General features: G+C 40.9%; 2 protein-coding genes across 3 annotated transcripts; one reads left to right on the top strand and one right to left on the bottom strand.

Moving 5' to 3' along the window:
* Positions 1-715: 715 nt before the first annotated feature.
* On the top strand, positions 716-7,592 carry rgp1 (GP1 homolog, RAB6A GEF complex partner 1). Of its 2 annotated transcripts, none has more exons than XM_084042588.1 (9): positions 716-790; positions 1,812-1,927; positions 2,112-2,245; positions 3,723-3,806; positions 3,925-4,074; positions 4,605-4,751; positions 5,371-5,498; positions 5,668-5,845; positions 6,530-7,592. In XM_084042588.1, the coding sequence occupies exons 1-9, from the start codon at positions 728-730 to the stop codon at positions 6,751-6,753; spliced, it is 1,224 nt and encodes a 407-aa protein (XP_083898714.1). In that variant the 5' UTR covers positions 716-727; the 3' UTR covers positions 6,754-7,592. The 2 variants fall into 2 exon arrangements, with proteins under 2 accessions (XP_083898714.1, XP_083898715.1); XM_084042589.1 differs by lacking the exon at positions 716-790 and adding an exon at positions 993-1,160 and having other exon boundaries at positions 6,530-7,591.
* A 797-nt stretch (positions 7,593-8,389) lies between these two features.
* On the bottom strand, positions 8,390-10,737 carry msmp1 (microseminoprotein, prostate associated 1; the record flags this gene model as incomplete). Its single annotated transcript, XM_084043319.1, has 3 exons — positions 8,390-8,561; positions 9,949-10,057; positions 10,632-10,737. 3 exons carry the CDS (start codon positions 10,735-10,737, stop codon positions 8,390-8,392), a joined length of 387 nt encoding a protein of 128 aa, XP_083899445.1.
* Between the last annotated feature and the right edge of the window lie 5,932 nt (positions 10,738-16,669).

Genomic DNA, 16,669 nt, shown 5'->3' with positions numbered 1-16,669 from the left:
TACATTTCGGCCATTTGAAAATAGCAGATCTACAACCAACAGTGCATCGCCATGCAACTCATTGTGAGCTTGTAGATCTGCTATTTTGAAAAGATTTGTATGCATTTGAAAACTTGTGAAATGGGACATTCTGCATAATGAGTACTTTTGCAACTTTAAGTGCAGATACCAATACTTTTGTACTTTTACTCAAGCACATTTTTAATTCAGGACTTTTACTTGTAACAGAGTATTTCTACATTGCAATATTGCTACTTTTACCTAATGTGAGTACTTTTTCCACCACGGTCTAATTTCAAAGGTTTTGGGTGATGTTATTGCTTGAAACACATAGCACTGAAGTACAAATTACGACAAATGTACATAATTAATCTAATCAACGTAACGTATGTAAAATGTATCTGAGTGAGTGATCTTGTTCCCCTATTTTACAGCTTTCATGGTAGAGTCCGTTACGTCACATTATGCCACGGAGCGTCCTCTCGTTGTCCAACCATAATATAGCGATGTGTTTATTCTGTCCGTAGAGTTAAAATCACGTTTAATTCGTGCACAGAATAGTATTGTATTGACTATTGAAATGCTGCAGTGTTTTATTGGGGGGTAACGACTAGCATGCAAAGTGTGTTTCCTCGTTTTTGTATGGATCCTTAAGCCTTGCGCATGTTATTGCAGTGTTCCAGTGGTGGAAATATAACTGTGCTACTCAAGTACTTAGCCCTGAAACATGAAAGACGAGCGTCATGTGAACCATGGCTACTCAAGTACTGTACTCAAGTACAATTTTGAGGTATTTCTTTTTTTACTTTACATGAACATTTCCATTTTTCAATAGCAATTATTTTGTACTTTTACTAGTAGTAGTAGTAAATGTTTAATTCCGGACTTTACTTGTAACAGAGTATTTCTACATTGCAATTTGCAGTATTGATAGAAAAATGTGAGTACTTCTTGTACCCCGGGGTTAGTGTCTGGTCGTGCAGCAGCAGTGGAGCTAGTATTCTCCATATTGTTGTTTATGCTATAGCTTGTATGCTAGCTGTGTTTTGATGTAGAAGAAAAGCCTCACGGTTGTCCTGTATGTCTCCAGCTTGTCTTAGGAGTGTGTGTATATAAACTAAGGCATTGTCTTGCTGCTGCAGTTCTATTCAAGACCAAAGGTTTGTACTTAAACGGTCCAGGAGATCGAGTAGCCTGCAGACTTTAGCTAAGTTAACACAGACAGGCTCCACAAACATGTTGACTTATTGCTGTTTGTGTTTAGACCTGTGGTTCTCAAACTTTTTCATGTCAAGGACCCCCAAATTGATAAATATCTGGCCGCGGACCCCCATCTGGCTGTGCCAGGGACCACCAGAAGCAAAGATTTGTGTTAAAGAATGTTCACTAATGTTTAAAGATTTTTGAAAAAATAGCAGATCCACAAGCTCATAGCGCAGCACGAATATGAGCTTGTAGATCTGCTATTTTTGAATAGTCAAAGTATAAAAGGTTAAAGTGGTTAAAATGATTGTGATGCTGTATTAACTTATTAACTACTTTGGCTGGGGACCCCCTGGAACCCCCTCAAGGACCCCTGGGGGTCTCCGGGCCCCACTTTGAGAACCACGTGGTTTTAACAACTTGACAAGTAGCACGACTGCCCTTTCAGTTCATAAACGTCTAAATGTTCTCAATTGGTTTCAGTAAATGACCTGGATTGACCAATCAGTTGCAGGACAGCAGCATTGGTTGTATTGTTTATTCTATGATGGCTACTGTAGTAGACAAATTCTCAGCTGGACTTTTGTCTGTCTCGTATAATTATCCAGATGATCGAGGTCGTGGCCTCCATGGCCCGGGGTCCGGTGTTCCTGGCCGGGGAGCTTATGGAGTGCCTCATAACCTTCACCAACCCCATGTCCCACCTCTCTACCTCTGCCAGCAGGTAAGAGTATTTCTACATTGCAGTGTTGATACTTTTACTCAAGTGAAACATTTGAGTACTTTTTTTCCACCACTGCTGTCCACATTAAACTTTTTACTTGTCATAACCAATTTTCTGTAGATATGAGATGTGTCTCTAGAGAAATAACTATCCAGTTCCCTTGTCTTCCTGCCTTGTGTCACAGTGAGATGCTGGCCTGGGCCAGTGCCCAGATCCACTGTCAGTTTCATGCCAGTGAGGGCAGAGTGGCTCTGCCAACGCAGGGCAACAAGCAAGATGTCCAGGCTGAGAGCGACACAGTGCTCATTCCAAGCAGAGGTCAGTGGTGTGGATGAGTCCATGACTGATGTATGGAGTGTGGGAAGAAAGGGGAGACAAATGGCGAGGATAATAGGAGAAAGATGCATGATTTGAAGTGAGATTAGGTTTTGGAATCTGTTATCTTATATTTAATTGTCCTTCTATTCAATGTTTGCACCCAGTGACAATTGCCAGAAGAATCTGCTTGTTTGGGCTTTTTCAGGTCACATGGTCTGTCAGGCTATAGTATTATACATCCATTTGGTCTGAGCTACATCATTTGAAGTCCACAGAATCATTCAAAGGAAACACTGGCCACCGATCTTGCATCCTTTCATTTTGTTTCCCATCTGTTTGCGTCTTCCGGATTTATTTATACTTCCAATTTATTTAGCTATTAATCTTATGTTAAAGGAAGCTCCATCATGGAAGAACACAGAAATGGGTGCAGTCAATAGGTACTTTACTTTCTCTTCTTAACAGGGCATTTAAGTAGGGTTGGGTGCAGGATAGGCAGTAAGGAAGCCGTGTTTTATGGCTTTGTATAGCCTCTGTGCACAACTGTTGTCCAACGACTTCCAGGTTTCCTGAAGGTGTCGTGTTTTCCAATCAATTACTCACCTTGTGGAGCCTTGAATTCATGCAGAATATTAGGTTTTGTTGCATTCCTTGTGAATTAAGAAACAAAAAGAAAACTTGATGAATTGAAGACAAAGGGGGGCCAGGATTAACAACGGCAAAACTATGCGTGTGAACTGAACTTGTGTTTGAACCCCACAGGTACACGCAGGTACACTAGACTTGTTGGTGCATGAGAATGTTACACCAAAGGTGTTTCAAATAGTAGAGTTTCAGTAAAAATGCATTGTACTTATTATTATTATTATTATACTGTGAGACCCGTGTTGGAGCTTTTAAGTGGACTTTTGACATAGTTTTGCTGTTCTTAATCCTGGCTACCTATTGTCTTCAATTCATCAAGTATTGTCTTTGTTTTCGGATTCTTAATTCACTGTGAAGGACACAAACAAAAGAAAATCCCTACGAATTTAAAACTTCACAGGGTGAGTAACATAAAATAATAATTTTGGGGTCAAGTATTTACAGTACGTTGATGAAGATGGCATCCTGTTCAGAAAAAGTAGAACACGATCACCATGCTGAACAAATTCTAAACACACCAATAACTAAGAAGTGCCATCCTTTGGTTCATGGAAAAGTGACTGCATGTCTATATGTTGTACGCACTGTTGTACAACTGTATACTGTATTGTGTTTAACGACTTACTATTTTATACTTCACTCAACAAAAGTGGTATACAAAATTTGTGAAAATAGCAACCCAATGCGAGCTTGTACTATAGATCCGGTATTTTCACTATTTTAGAATTAATAACAATTTTGAATATTTTATAAAATGTTTGCCTATAATGACATGCCAAAAATGGGGCCACCAGGTTGAAAGTGGTTTTAACCTCTGATTGTTGTTTCCCAGGAGAACGAGGCCAGTGCATGCTGGACACACCACCCAAGATCCTCTTCTGTGACCTGCGCCTGGACCCTGGCGAGAGCAAAACCTGTAAGTCACTCTTCCTCTGCATTGTCCACCACGCCCGGTCGTCCACATTACTTTTGTGGCGTACAATGAAGTATACAGTAATTGGTTGAGCCTCCCTCACACACATTCTCTCCCTCAGATTCATACAGTGAGGTTGTGCCCAACGATGGTCCCCCTAGTTTCCGTGGTCAGTCTGTGAAGTACGTTTACAAGCTGACCATCGGCTGCCAGAGGGTGAACTCTCCCATCAAACTACTCAGAGTTCCCTTCAGAGTGCTGGTTTTGCAGGGTGAGCTACAATAAATAACTAATTTACAGTTTGTAGTACAGTTTTTGTCCACAATAATACATTTAATTGAAATAGAATAATGCAAAGGTTTATTCTACTCTACCGTGTCATAGTAACTGTGAATCAAATTCAGATGTAAGACAGCGGACAGGGGGGGTAGAAGTCATGGCTGCTAGCCATGCTGGAGTGCTAGCCGGCAAACAGAATATCTGGCACATTGTTGCACGGCTAAAAATAAATGACAACATGGGCAAAACGTAAGGTGTTGAACTCAATCTCACCTCAGCTTGGTGTAACTTCGAATGCTTCACTGTTGATGGGGAATGTTGTTTATGCTCTGAAGCCATAGAAAACATCAGGGAAATGTGAACTTGCACTTCTGTGAAATGGGATCACAAGCAAAGAAAAAAAAATATATATAGATATATAGAAAGACAATGTCGTTCTACCCATGTCAAAGTGTGTGATGTGTCTAAAATGGCCGTCCTGTGAGTACGGTCAATGGTGACATGTTGCTGTGTGCCAAATAGGCATGCCAGAGCCGCCATTTCCACAGGACGAGGAGGTTTCTCCGTCCAACCCCTTCCTGGAGGAGGAGGAGGGGAGCCGGAGGGACGCCAGGCCCCTGGAGAGAGCCCTGGACATGCTCATGGTCACCACTTCAAGACGCTGCGCCCGTGAGTTCAAGACCTCTCTTAGCTGCACTGTTTTCACTTTGACTTATCAGAATGGGACCTTGCCCACAATCTACAAGTTCACATTCAAAAGCAAATAAGACTAATCTAAAATGAGACAATGGATAAAGCAGTTGATTGAGTGATTGTGAGGAGGGCGACCCGCTTGTCAAGTATTTAGCGCATGTACCAAATGGGCTCTAATGCCACTCAGCGAGTTCCCGGTTCGATTCCCAGCTGGCCAGACAACTTGCTGCATATCACTCCCCTACTCTCTTTGTTTCCTGCTTCTCTCCACTGTACCTGTCAAATAAAGGCTTAGAGCTAACAACACTTTGTACCGTGATGTGTTGTTAGCTTGTAAAGCTGTTCTTTTTGTCACGTGACGCCTTCGCTTGAGTCTGTCTTGGGGCATAGCACGCTGGAGTAAGAGCCTTATTGCACTATATGATTGCTATAGGCCTGGAAATGTGGCAAAACACATTAGATACGTATTTAAGTTATAAATACTTAAATACGTAAAACGAGGGTTCCGGAAGTTCAGAACCCTCTTCTTTTTTTTTAAGGATTCAACAGCTGAATGGGCAGTTACAGTTTGAACTGTGAACCTTTGTTTCATCAGATATGTTCAACATCACCAACATGCGCGGGAAAGTAGCAAAGTTCTGCATCTTCAAAATCATCTACAGACTAGGGGAAGACATCGTCGGCACATTTAACTTCTCGGAAGGCGACATCCCCTGCTTACAGGTGTGTATATTGTACAAAAATAGAAATAGTAGATTGGCTATTTGTGTGCGTGAGGCTCTTGTGCATTCAAGTATACATCAGGCTTTACAACGGTGTCTTTGGAATATGAACATAAACGGCTATGAAGTGTACAGTATGTGAAGTTAATCGTACTCTGTGTGTGTCCCAGTACTCGGTGAGCCTCCAGAGCGAGGAGGAAATCCAGCAGCAGTACCAGCGGCGGTCCAGCCAGGCGGTCAGCGTGACGGGCCACGGCCGCCACCAAGAGTCCTGCCTCCACACGGCCTCCAGCCACTTCTCCCTCCCCGTCCCCCTCACTGTCACACCAGGGTTCAGCACAGACATAGGTCAGTGGTACCCTGTACTTACCATGTAAATTAGGCCCCACAGCCTAATTTGTTCCAGGTTTGATCCATGTTGAAGTGGGTTGTTGGTTGTTTTATAAAAGTTTGAGATATTTTTTTTTCAGAATGTATGTGTTTACTGCACAGCCCTTCTCAATATATGTATGCTATGCTATGTATGGTAGAAGGTAGGTTCTGCAATCGGCTCTTCAGAGCATACTGTAAGAGTACTGTAGTTTTCAAAGTGGGGGCCACCAAGGTGGCCAGTTGAAAAGCAGTGGAAAATGAAAAAAAGTAATTCATTGATCATTGATCTACAAGCTCACAACGTGCTCACAACGTGCTCACAACGTGTTCACAATACAGGGGCCGGGCTACAGCCAGCTAGAGCCTATGGCTATTTGGGTGTCCTTGGCATGGAAATGTTTTGGACCCCCTGCTGTAGACTGATGACATTTTCCTTTTTTCCCCCATGACCATCTGGAATGTTCGTATGAAATTTTGATTGACAAGCTTCATTCCTACTATTGATCATCAGTTAGCTGTATTTTACCGGTCACCATTTTGTTCCTATTGTATGTGGTGTTGTGTACTGGTGTATGTGGGTCAATAATCACTGACCACTAACATGAATTTCAGATATAAGGTTTATTTCACACAAATCAGTTAAACACCCGACTTTTACAGTGACCCTGAGGTGGCGTCTGCACTTTGAGTTTGTTACCGCCCGGGAGCCCATGGAGCCGCCTACTGTACAGCAGAACCAATCAGAAGTCACGGTTTGGACAGGGGCAGAGCACGTGGACGTGGATACGTTCAGCTGGAATCTGCCCATAAAAATCCTGCCCACCAATCCAGCCTTGGCTTCCTACATGTCCCAGTTTACAGGGAGCAACAGCATCAACATCTGAGTGTGTGTGTGTGTGTGTGTGTGTGTGTGTGTGTTTACAGGGGCTGACAGCATAAACGGAGTGTGTGTGTGTGTTTGTTTGTTAGAGAATACATCCTAATGACAGAAATTGTGTTGTTTGTGTTGACTCTTGCAAGCTGTGTGTGTGATTTGTCTTTTTGTCTTCTCAAAACTGTACTGTTATTAGGGAAGAGGAGTGTATTTTCAGAAAAAGGAGAACATTTCCATTTGTATATTCAGAATTTAAATTTTACTCCAGATGTAAAGTATGCAGTTTTTTCTTTTTGCCTTTTTGCTTCTGTATTTTAACATGCATTTGGCAGTGCAGTCTAACTTTGAATACATTCTTCCTTTTTAGGGAGATATATACATCACCTTTGTAAAGTGCAACTATATCTATGGTCATTTTGCATTTCTGTATTTATTTAATTTTTGATCCATGTATTCAAGAGCCCACTTGCGATCTGCTCTTTATTATTATGTAAAACGGTTTATTATGCAAGTGATTTATACTGTTCAACTGTCTCTTTTTTTCCAGTGTGGACAGTCTGCACCAAGATGTTATTCATAAACCTAAAGTGTGATTTGAAATACAGGAAATGTGAGTCATGTTTTTCCAATATCATAATTTTATTTGGAGATTAAACAGGCTTCCATACATAACAAATATATTACTATATTGTTTTATGAGCTGATATTTACAATAGTGCATTGGGTGATATTGGATAAGCCTTTAAATATGAACGCCAATTTTCCCAATTTCTCAAAGAGGTTCCACATCTTGTGCTATCTCTGCTATGAAACTTTATAGAAATAATATGCAGTACTACTTTAAAACACATTTTGTTATATTTCTGCTGTTATACAGTATATCTGCAGCTTCAGTCATCTATTAAAATGCAGTTGGTTGGCCAGCCAATGGTAAATACTACTATACTTTTGTGATATTGAACACACACACAGAGACATTTCCCTCAATTGCTTAACCACTGTCAACCTGGCATCCCTGTTTTGGGAATATATGTTACCATTTTCAAAGTTCAGACATTGTCAAAAATAGCTAAAACAGCTGATGTACAAGTTAACATTGTGAGCAATCCATCAATGATCCATGCGGTTAGTGTTGTGCATTTACAAGGTATACATGTAAAAATGGTTAATGCATACAGAGTTAATGCAACGATAGCTTAATACAGTGGTTCTCAACCTTTTCAGGCCACGACCCCCCAAAATAATCATATTTGAACTGGGGACCCCCCCCCCCACCCTGATAAGCACTTGGAATGTGGGAGTTGAGGCATTACATTTTGCCTCAACTCCCACATTCGTTGAGGCATTACATTTTTTGTTTGACTCGCCTCGTGTTCTTTTGCCTCTTTCTGATATTATTTGACAATTTGGCCAATGTTTGACCCGTTTTCATAGTATAGTTTGTTGAATACTTTTTTTTTTTAAACTTTTTTTTACGTATAAAAAACGTTTTTTTTCTCTGTCATCTGGGGACCCCCCCAAAAAGAAAATCATGTGGGGGGTCCCGACCCACAGGTTGAGAACCACTGGTTTAGTAGAGCCTGTTGTGTAGGACGATAGAACAGATGGTGTCCATCAATCACTGGTCTGACTGACTGACTGAATGGCTATCCCTCGAGCTGCTGCTGTAGTTTCAGTGATCCATGGCTAGGGTCCTGGTTATCCTCTCCTGGGATACAGGGCAGACGGCGGTCGGACGCCTGCACCAGAGAGACCTTACAGGTAACCGGCTCCACGCGTATCTCACACCATGGGGGGAAATCCACTGGCCGATGAATACTGAACAGGAGAGAGAGAGAGAGAGAGAGAGAGAGAGAGAGAGAGAGAGAGAGAGAGAGAGAGAGAGAGAGAGAGAGAGAGAGAGAGAGAGAGAGAGAGAGAGAGAGAGAGAGAGAGAGAGAGAGAGAGAGAGAGAGAGAGAGAGAGAGAGAGAGAGAGAGAGAGAGAGAGAGAGAGAGAGAGAGAGAGAGAGAGAGAGAGAGAGAGAGAGAGAGAGAGAGAGAGAGAGAGAGAGAGAGAGAGAGAGAGAGAGAGAGAGATCACTTTTCTGACAGCCAACCTACAACTACTCAACTAAAGGATCTATTATTCAACTAGAGATTCAGGAGGTGAGAATACACAAGATGAGAAGCATTTTTAACTGGAGGTGGGGTGCAATTGAGGTTGGGTCAAGTTTAGAATCTGGGGCGGCGTATGTCGGTAACTGACCAGATAGTGCACTCTTTTATCTAAATAAAGCAACAAAAAAACTGCCTGATAAAAAATAGTTTAAAATGTAGGATACATGATGTTATCCACCTACAAAATGCAATTTGTCTGGAAGGAAAAAAGTAATCTTTAATAACGTTAAACCCGGGCATTCCAATTTAGATCAGTTAAAAAAGGTCTGAGTGACCAGTAATTATGAAGTATTATGATACTTGAACTTATGAGCCTTTATAAAAGGCTGTGCAATGTTATGATTGCATTAAGAGGACTTAATGAGTGCTTACCTGTAATTATCAGTGTTATAAACATATTACATTGCTTTTATACTATGTGTTAGGATTATCGTTATAAAGAATTGAGTTCTTATAACTATAATTATTCAGTCTTATGAGTAGATTATAATGCATTATACATATGTTTGTAAAGAATTATAGACATGGAATGCATACTGTAGCAAGTGTTATCATAATTTCTTATTAACGCATTGAAAACCGGGAAAGCATCTGTGTCATTTTAGCTATATATATATATATATATATATATATATATATATATATATATATATATATATATATATATATATATATATATAGAGCAACTTAAACTTCCGTTTTTCAGAAAACACTTAGTATTTAGAACATTGGTTCTCAAAAATAGCAGATTTGCAAGCTTGAAAAATCTTGAAAGTGTTTGAAAGATTTCTAATAATTTAGAAATGTTTAGCACAAATCTTCTCTGGGGGTCCCTGGCACAAAACATTTTCAGATGGGTGTCCGCAGCCAAATACATATCATATTGGGGGTCCTTGGCAAGAAAAAGTTGACTACTGACAACTACTGATTTAAAAGGCAGTTTTAGAATTGGCCTCAGGTCTTTGGATGAAGTGGTTAAAAAGTGCTGCTGAAGCTGGCTACAGTGTGAACCAATATGAAGACCAAAACAGTGTTTGTGTACTCACGTCTCACAGCAGCCCACACCAACAGGGTGCAGGCAGGTGCACTGCAGACAGCCGTCTTCCATCCAGCTCTCTCCCAGGGTGTAGTGTCTGCCCTCGTGCACACACACCGCTGCATGGGACAATGTCAAGTATTAAGTTATCGGCACAGTTTTTGTGAATTCAGGACAATTAACAAAATTAGATTGTTTTTATGTTGAACACAATATCTTGAGTGAGATACACGTCCAAGCAGCACATTTACACCCAGGCTTGAGAATGATTAATGAATAAAAGAAAATGACAGATGAACCCTTGTGGTGTGTAACAGTTAATAGAACTAAACAACTTAATTCATTATTTAAAAATGTGCGTTTTGAATGAAATAATCGATTTTGAGATTTTGTGATGCATTGTGATCTACAAGCTCACAACGCATCGTAAAAACAAACAAACTATAAAATGGGTCAAAAGTGGTTAATCAGACTATTACATTGATTTAGTCGATTATTAAAAAGCTATAAATATTTTTGTTCACGTCAATTCCTTGAATATAGAATAAGATAACCAAAAAGTAATTGCACTAATAATTACAAAGAGAATAATGGATAGTTGCAGCCCTAAACCCCATGGAGAATGAAGAGCATCCCTATCAAGGTCCTGATGAAAGCGCACAGAGGACACAAGCAGCGTGCAGCCCATCTTACCTCTGGAGTTGAAGTGGCACTCCATGGGTGCCGCTGAGCAGCTGGTGCTCCACAGCAGAGTGCCCATCAGGACGGTGAGTGCCCAGTTCATCACAGACGAGTCCATCTTTCTTTTGATCTGATCAACCCCGTTTCTCCTTCCTTCCTCTCTCCTGTTGCACCTTCCATTTATACCCCTGGAGCTGTATGGCCATGGTGCGGAGGCGGGGTTATTAGCCCCATCACACGACCCGGGGGCCGGGGTGGTGGTGGTGGTGGTGGTGGGATGCCATTGGGAATGGGGGCGGTGTTGGGGTTTAAGGGGGTAAAGGAGGGGAAAAAAAGACTTGAGTCTTGGCACAGTTTTTGGCACTCCGGAGATCACCTCCCTCGCTGCGCTTCAGTGGGCATGAACCTCTAAACTGATAGAAACAGTGACACATCCACGCGGTGACTAAGAGGCCAGGGTGGGTAGGAGGGAGGTGAGAGGGAGGTGAGTTCCAAGGAGGGGAGGTTGCAGAGAATGAGGGACGGAATTGTCTTCACATGATTCATTGGACCTCTGCTGGCTCCTGTGGGGTTTCAGAGGCCAGGTTGCTGTCCAGCAGTTGACCATGTGACTCATGTGCGTACTTAACATAACTGCAATGGGATTTGAACCATTATCTATATATCTGTGGTTGTCAACTTGGGATCCAGGAACCTCTACAGGTCTGTTACTTTGAGACTGTACAAATGGAACCAAATTTAATTCCATTTGTACAGTCTTAAAGTTAAAATTACACTGAGGATTTTCCAGTGTAAATTTTTGTCTCAACGATCAGACTGGGGGTCCTTGTAATTAAAAAGGTTGAGAATCCCCGATCTGATATGAAGGGATAGGTCTCAGATCTCCTTCTGAAAAATATTGTCAACCTAAAATTCAGGTGTCAACATAAAAACAAGATGGGGTCTAATAACGGCATGGCTTCATATGGCAAGTCTATGACGCCAGTTGTCTGTGACGTATCTATGATATATGACTCCCTATTTTGGCAATGTTTCAGCTCAGTTCAACCGCCATTCAATTGATTGGCTTCTCATTATTGTTTATTACAGTCAAATTATGAGTTCAGTATTAACTAGAAAATGTGCTCCTCGGAGCACAAGTCTCCGCCAGCAGAACCGTGCTATCAACTGTCATCAACTGTGATATCAGTTTGTACTGGAATGTACTGTTCTTGATTAATCCTGTCTTTTTTTTTTTTTTTTTTTTTTTTTTTTTTTTAATCTAAATTTTTATCCCACGATTTTGTAACCCACATTTTTTTCACCCAGTGCCAATTGCCTATGTAATCCTGGGCACTACCTACCCTCTGCCAGCCTAGGGAGAGCCCAAGCTGAAGCTCATGCCTCCTTCAATGCATGAGGAGCAAGCAGGCCGCTTCTTATCACCCGACAGGGGGGAGTTTCCCTGGTTGGACATAGCGCGTGGAAGGAACACGTTATTCCAACCAGTTCCCTTCTCCTCCATCAGGCGCCCCGGCTGACCAGGGGGAGGCAGTATAGTGACCAGGATTACTACATGTTTTTGTGAGGGTATTAACTACCCTAGGAGACACGGGGAGAACATGCAAACTCCACACAGAGTAGGCCCTTTCACCAACCCCACCTAGGGTCATCAACTGTGATATCAGTTTGTACTGGAATGTACTGTTCTTGATTAATCCTGTCTAAGCTATTATATTACGTATTGTGATGACACCAGTGTGTCTACATAATGTATTGCTCCGCCATTTCTCAGCCATTTCGTGATTATTCCTGTCTTACCTCACTTTGAAAGAGACCAAGACTCTTTCAAAGTGACACATCTATTTATAGGCCGCTATACGTCATGCGTCTCACTAGCCAATCCGAGCACACTCTTTCAACGTATTGTCACGTGTCATGTGAGGCTTGACCAATGTTAGCTTGGCCGAGGGGGGGGGGAGTGAAAACATAGTCTCCTGGCGGAGACAATTACATCATCATATATGTTGTATACATTGTGCACAGTATGTCATATGTGCCCAAATTTGGCCAATCTGTGCTCCAATTAATTCTATTTGATGAATGAAAGTTAAATGTTTCAAAATGTATAAAACACGTAAACATTTTGTGAGGTTCTATGTTAGCCAAGTGATAGTGTGGTTTACGAGATTAGCTCTGTAACATAAATCACACCGCATTCTCTACTGTTCCCTGGTTCTACCATAGTTAAATTACTGTTCAGAGGTTTGGGGAAATATAATTGTTCACAACGTGCACTAGTTATACCCCAATCATTTATAATGCTAGATATCGAGATCACACCAAGTTATTATTCTTACAGTCCAAAACATTAAAATACATGGATATTATAGAATTTAAGGCTGCACAAATCATGTATAAATCTAGGAATAACCCACTGCCATCCAGGTAATATTCAAAGGGTGTTTTTGTTTTAAATTCTACAACCTTAAAAACCTTTTGTATTTCTATCTTAAACTGTGGAACAATATGAATGTGGAGCTCAAGTAATGTCAAAGCATGAACCAGTTAAAAAATGGTATATGGAACATATCTGTATGAGGTAAATATATGGGCATTAACTTTGTTTATATGAACTATTAATTGTTTGTATTATTACTAATTCACATTATTTTCTTTTTGTTTGATAGATTTGGTTTACATTCATATTTCGGTGTATGTGTGGACATCAACTGATGACTAGGAGTTGAATAGTGGAGAAGAGGTAGGATTAGATAAGTTTGTACTTCTTCCTACTCCTTTTTGGTTTATATATTAGTATCATTATTTGTTTGTTTTTTAGTAATTTTCTTTTATGTTTAACATGTTCAAAATAACGTTTCATTCATTCATTCAATCATTCATCCATGTGTTACGATGCTGTTAGTAAAAAGCCTGCAAATGTATGTGCATGCATTCACATACACACACACACACACACACACACACATACAGTACTTAAATGGTTTGTCATTGCAGTGGTCTACTCCTTGACCCGTGTCGACCTCAGTGGAATGAGCTCATATTGGTGATGTCATGTCACCGGCTACATTTTGTGACCTCATGTGGGCCCTGTCCAACCATCCAACCCCAACGGAGTGGACAGAGATGGGGATCTTTGGGAGGAGAAACCCCATAAAGACATTGTAGGACCACACATTTATAGCTGCTCTGCAGGTGTGTGTGTGTGTGTGTGTGTGTGTGTGTGTGTGTGTGTGTGTGTGTGTGTGTGTGTGTGTGTGTGTGTGTGTGTGTGTGTGTGTGTGTGTGTGTGTGTGTGTGGTGTGTGTGTGTGTGTGTGTGTGTGTGTGTGTGTGTGTGTGTGTGTGTGTGTGTGTGTGTGTGCGTGTGTGCGTGCGTGTGTGGCAAAAGCCTGTACATTAGAGTATCTGTCGCTTACCTTCTCTGGAGGTAAGCGACAGAAAAGGTAAGCGAGAGTTGAAACCCATGTCTGCTGCCGGTATAGTCCCTTATCCCCATCGCAAAGGATAGCGAAGTGTCAAGAAACATTTGATTGGACCAGGCTGGCTTGGAGGTAGAACAGTAACGCTTCCCAAAACATTAGCTCATATCCTTCCACTTTTGCTATCTGAAGCCTGGGGTGCAAGATCATAGGAAAAATGTTCTCAAGCCACTCAGAAGGGGCCCTAGGGCCTCACAAAATTCTGCTTTACGCACTTGTTCTCGGGTACCCCCACAGTAGTTGGAGAGTGTTGATAGGTCCTCTTCATCAGCCAGGGGTGCTACCACGCTCATTCTGGATCCGGATGACTCACACTTACCCCTCTCTGGCCGGACGATGTTTCCATGAAACCCATTGCAACTTGAGAACCCTTGTCACAAAGGCGCCTGATTGTCAACAGAAAGTTATTTTCTAGCTGGCAAACATTTATTACTTATTTTGAGAACCTGACAGTGCTTCCAACGGGCTAACTGTCATATATGTTTATTTTATTTTATTTCCAAATGAGGACCTAGACCTGTAAGTGTCTGTGGTGGGATGTGTGACTGGTGGACGGCGATTTGTGACAGCATTTCGACTTTGTGTTGCTTACATGGGCTTGTGGCACATTCGCATCTGGATAATCCATCTTATGTGTCTATTTTTTTTCTTGTGAATGTTTTTTTTTTTTTTCTATCACATTCCATTGTTTATACCAAGTTTTATATCATGTTTGCGTGTTTGTTAGTCTGGACCGTTTCTTTATTCCACTGTGTTTTTATTGATTTTTTGTATTGTCTTTTGAAAAGGAAAATATGACAGCAATAACAACATGGGGGAGGGTTGGGGAAAGGGAGAAAATGAAAAAATGTCACAAACTTGTTATAATGTCTATTCTACGTGACTATAAAGATATTTATAAAAAAAACAAAGGCGCCTGATTGTAAAGTAGGGACACCAGCAGCCTTGCCAGAATTCAATCCTGATGTCGATGGCTGTCTCAGTTTGCCAATTCCAGTTTGGACATCTAGGAAGGAAGTTTGCTAAATACTTCCTAGAACTATTTTGTTCGCTAAGCAGTATCCTATATACTCCTATATAATGTATTTAACCACTTGAATACTTAATTAACCCCCAAGGGTCTATACAAGGATCCTCTTTTTCCCCCTCTACATCAAATTTCTTTTCCTAAAATAGCCAATCTACAATATGATGTGTTGTGAGCGTGTAGGTCTCCTATTCTTGCAGAATGACAGCCTATGGTTCATGTGGATAAGACAAAAAAAATCTTCACAGGAGGACATCTGAGATATTTGATGACGATGTTCTTCCATGTGTTCTGCTTGGATGGTCACAACCTCTTTAGAGCCTATGGGTCCCATACAATTCCAGACAGTATGAGATGATGGTTAGGGAGGTGCTTTTTAAAACAAAGGATGAGGATTTTCCTGTAACACGCCTATTGTCCTTCATGGACATGCAGTTCATTGGTGACATGTGGATTTTAATTGGGGAAACCAAACTGATGACACGTCCCAGGTGCATCCACGTGATGTTTTTAATTTATTTTTGAAAAGTACTTTCCTCCATATGTGACCATCAGAGATAATTGGTAATAATCATTTCTAGCATTCATTTATATAATTTTATTTAGAGTATCCTCAATGTTGAGGCTTAATTCAAGTGAAAAAAGGACCAATACCCGGGGTGGGGAAATGAGTGTTGTTGCTATTAACCACATAAAAGCCTATTGCCAGATATTCATCCATTTTTGCATCAGTGTGTTCACCTAATATGAGATGCCCAGAACAGGGATGCTAGGAACCCAGCATGTGGTTAAGGACAACCTGTGCTGAATAAATGTGGAGCAAACAATGGTTACCTTTTATTACCAACCTACAGACAGTATCACCTGTTTACCTGTGCCCCTGACAGTCTGCTGACATGCAAATTAATGCCAGGCATGGCAAGGCATTTCCTTAATAGCGCTTTAATAATAAATGGATTACATTGAACATTGTCAGGCTGTCGGGCAGAAACCTTGGATCTCCATATTTCATCTTTTTAGTTTTTTCCCCTAAACGTATGCCCTATTTTATACTTTGTTATATGACAGTGTCATGCAAAAGTAGTGGAAATCTACAAACTCAATAGTTGTGATCTTGTAGATCCACAATTTTGGGAATTTTTGAAATATTTATACCAAAAATAAGGATGCCTGGGTGAAAGTGGTTAATTCTGTCAGTTTTATAAATGTTTAATTTAAACAATGAAAAGTTTTAACAAGATCATGTGACTAAATAGTAACTACTAGGCCTACATTGAATCCATTTTTTCCATTTTATGAAAAGTAACGGTTTTGGACATTGATAACCCAAGCAACAATATGATGTGTGCAGGACTGTTTTAGGGCTGTTTTCCTCCCCTCATGTGGATCTGTGACAAAAAATGCGCTAGGGGGTCCTTGAAATTAAAAAGGTAGAGAATCACGGCTATCTCAGCCAGGCATACAGGGATATACAGTAGGTGGGCTATTTTTTTCCTCCACATCGAAAATAGCAGATTTCTAAGCTCAGAATCCGTCGCAACG

This window comes from Gymnoscopelus microlampas, assembly GCF_963454915.1.
Source record: "Gymnoscopelus microlampas genome assembly, chromosome: 19".
Classification (NCBI taxonomy): domain Eukaryota; kingdom Metazoa; phylum Chordata; class Actinopteri; order Myctophiformes; family Myctophidae; genus Gymnoscopelus; species Gymnoscopelus microlampas.
The sequence above is the reverse complement of the archived record's forward strand: the minus strand, read 5'-3'. Positions and strand labels throughout refer to the sequence as shown.

Coding starts and splice junctions, on each gene's coding strand:
- rgp1 (XM_084042588.1), top strand. CDS start 728: ATGAAAGACGAGCGTCATGTGAACCATGGCTACTCAAGTACTGTACTC. Junction 4,075..4,604: donor CAGAGTGCTGGTTTTGCAGG/GTGAGCTACAAT, acceptor TGTGCCAAATAG/GCATGCCAGAGCCGCCATTT. Junction 5,846..6,529: donor AGGGTTCAGCACAGACATAG/GTCAGTGGTACC, acceptor CGACTTTTACAG/TGACCCTGAGGTGGCGTCTG.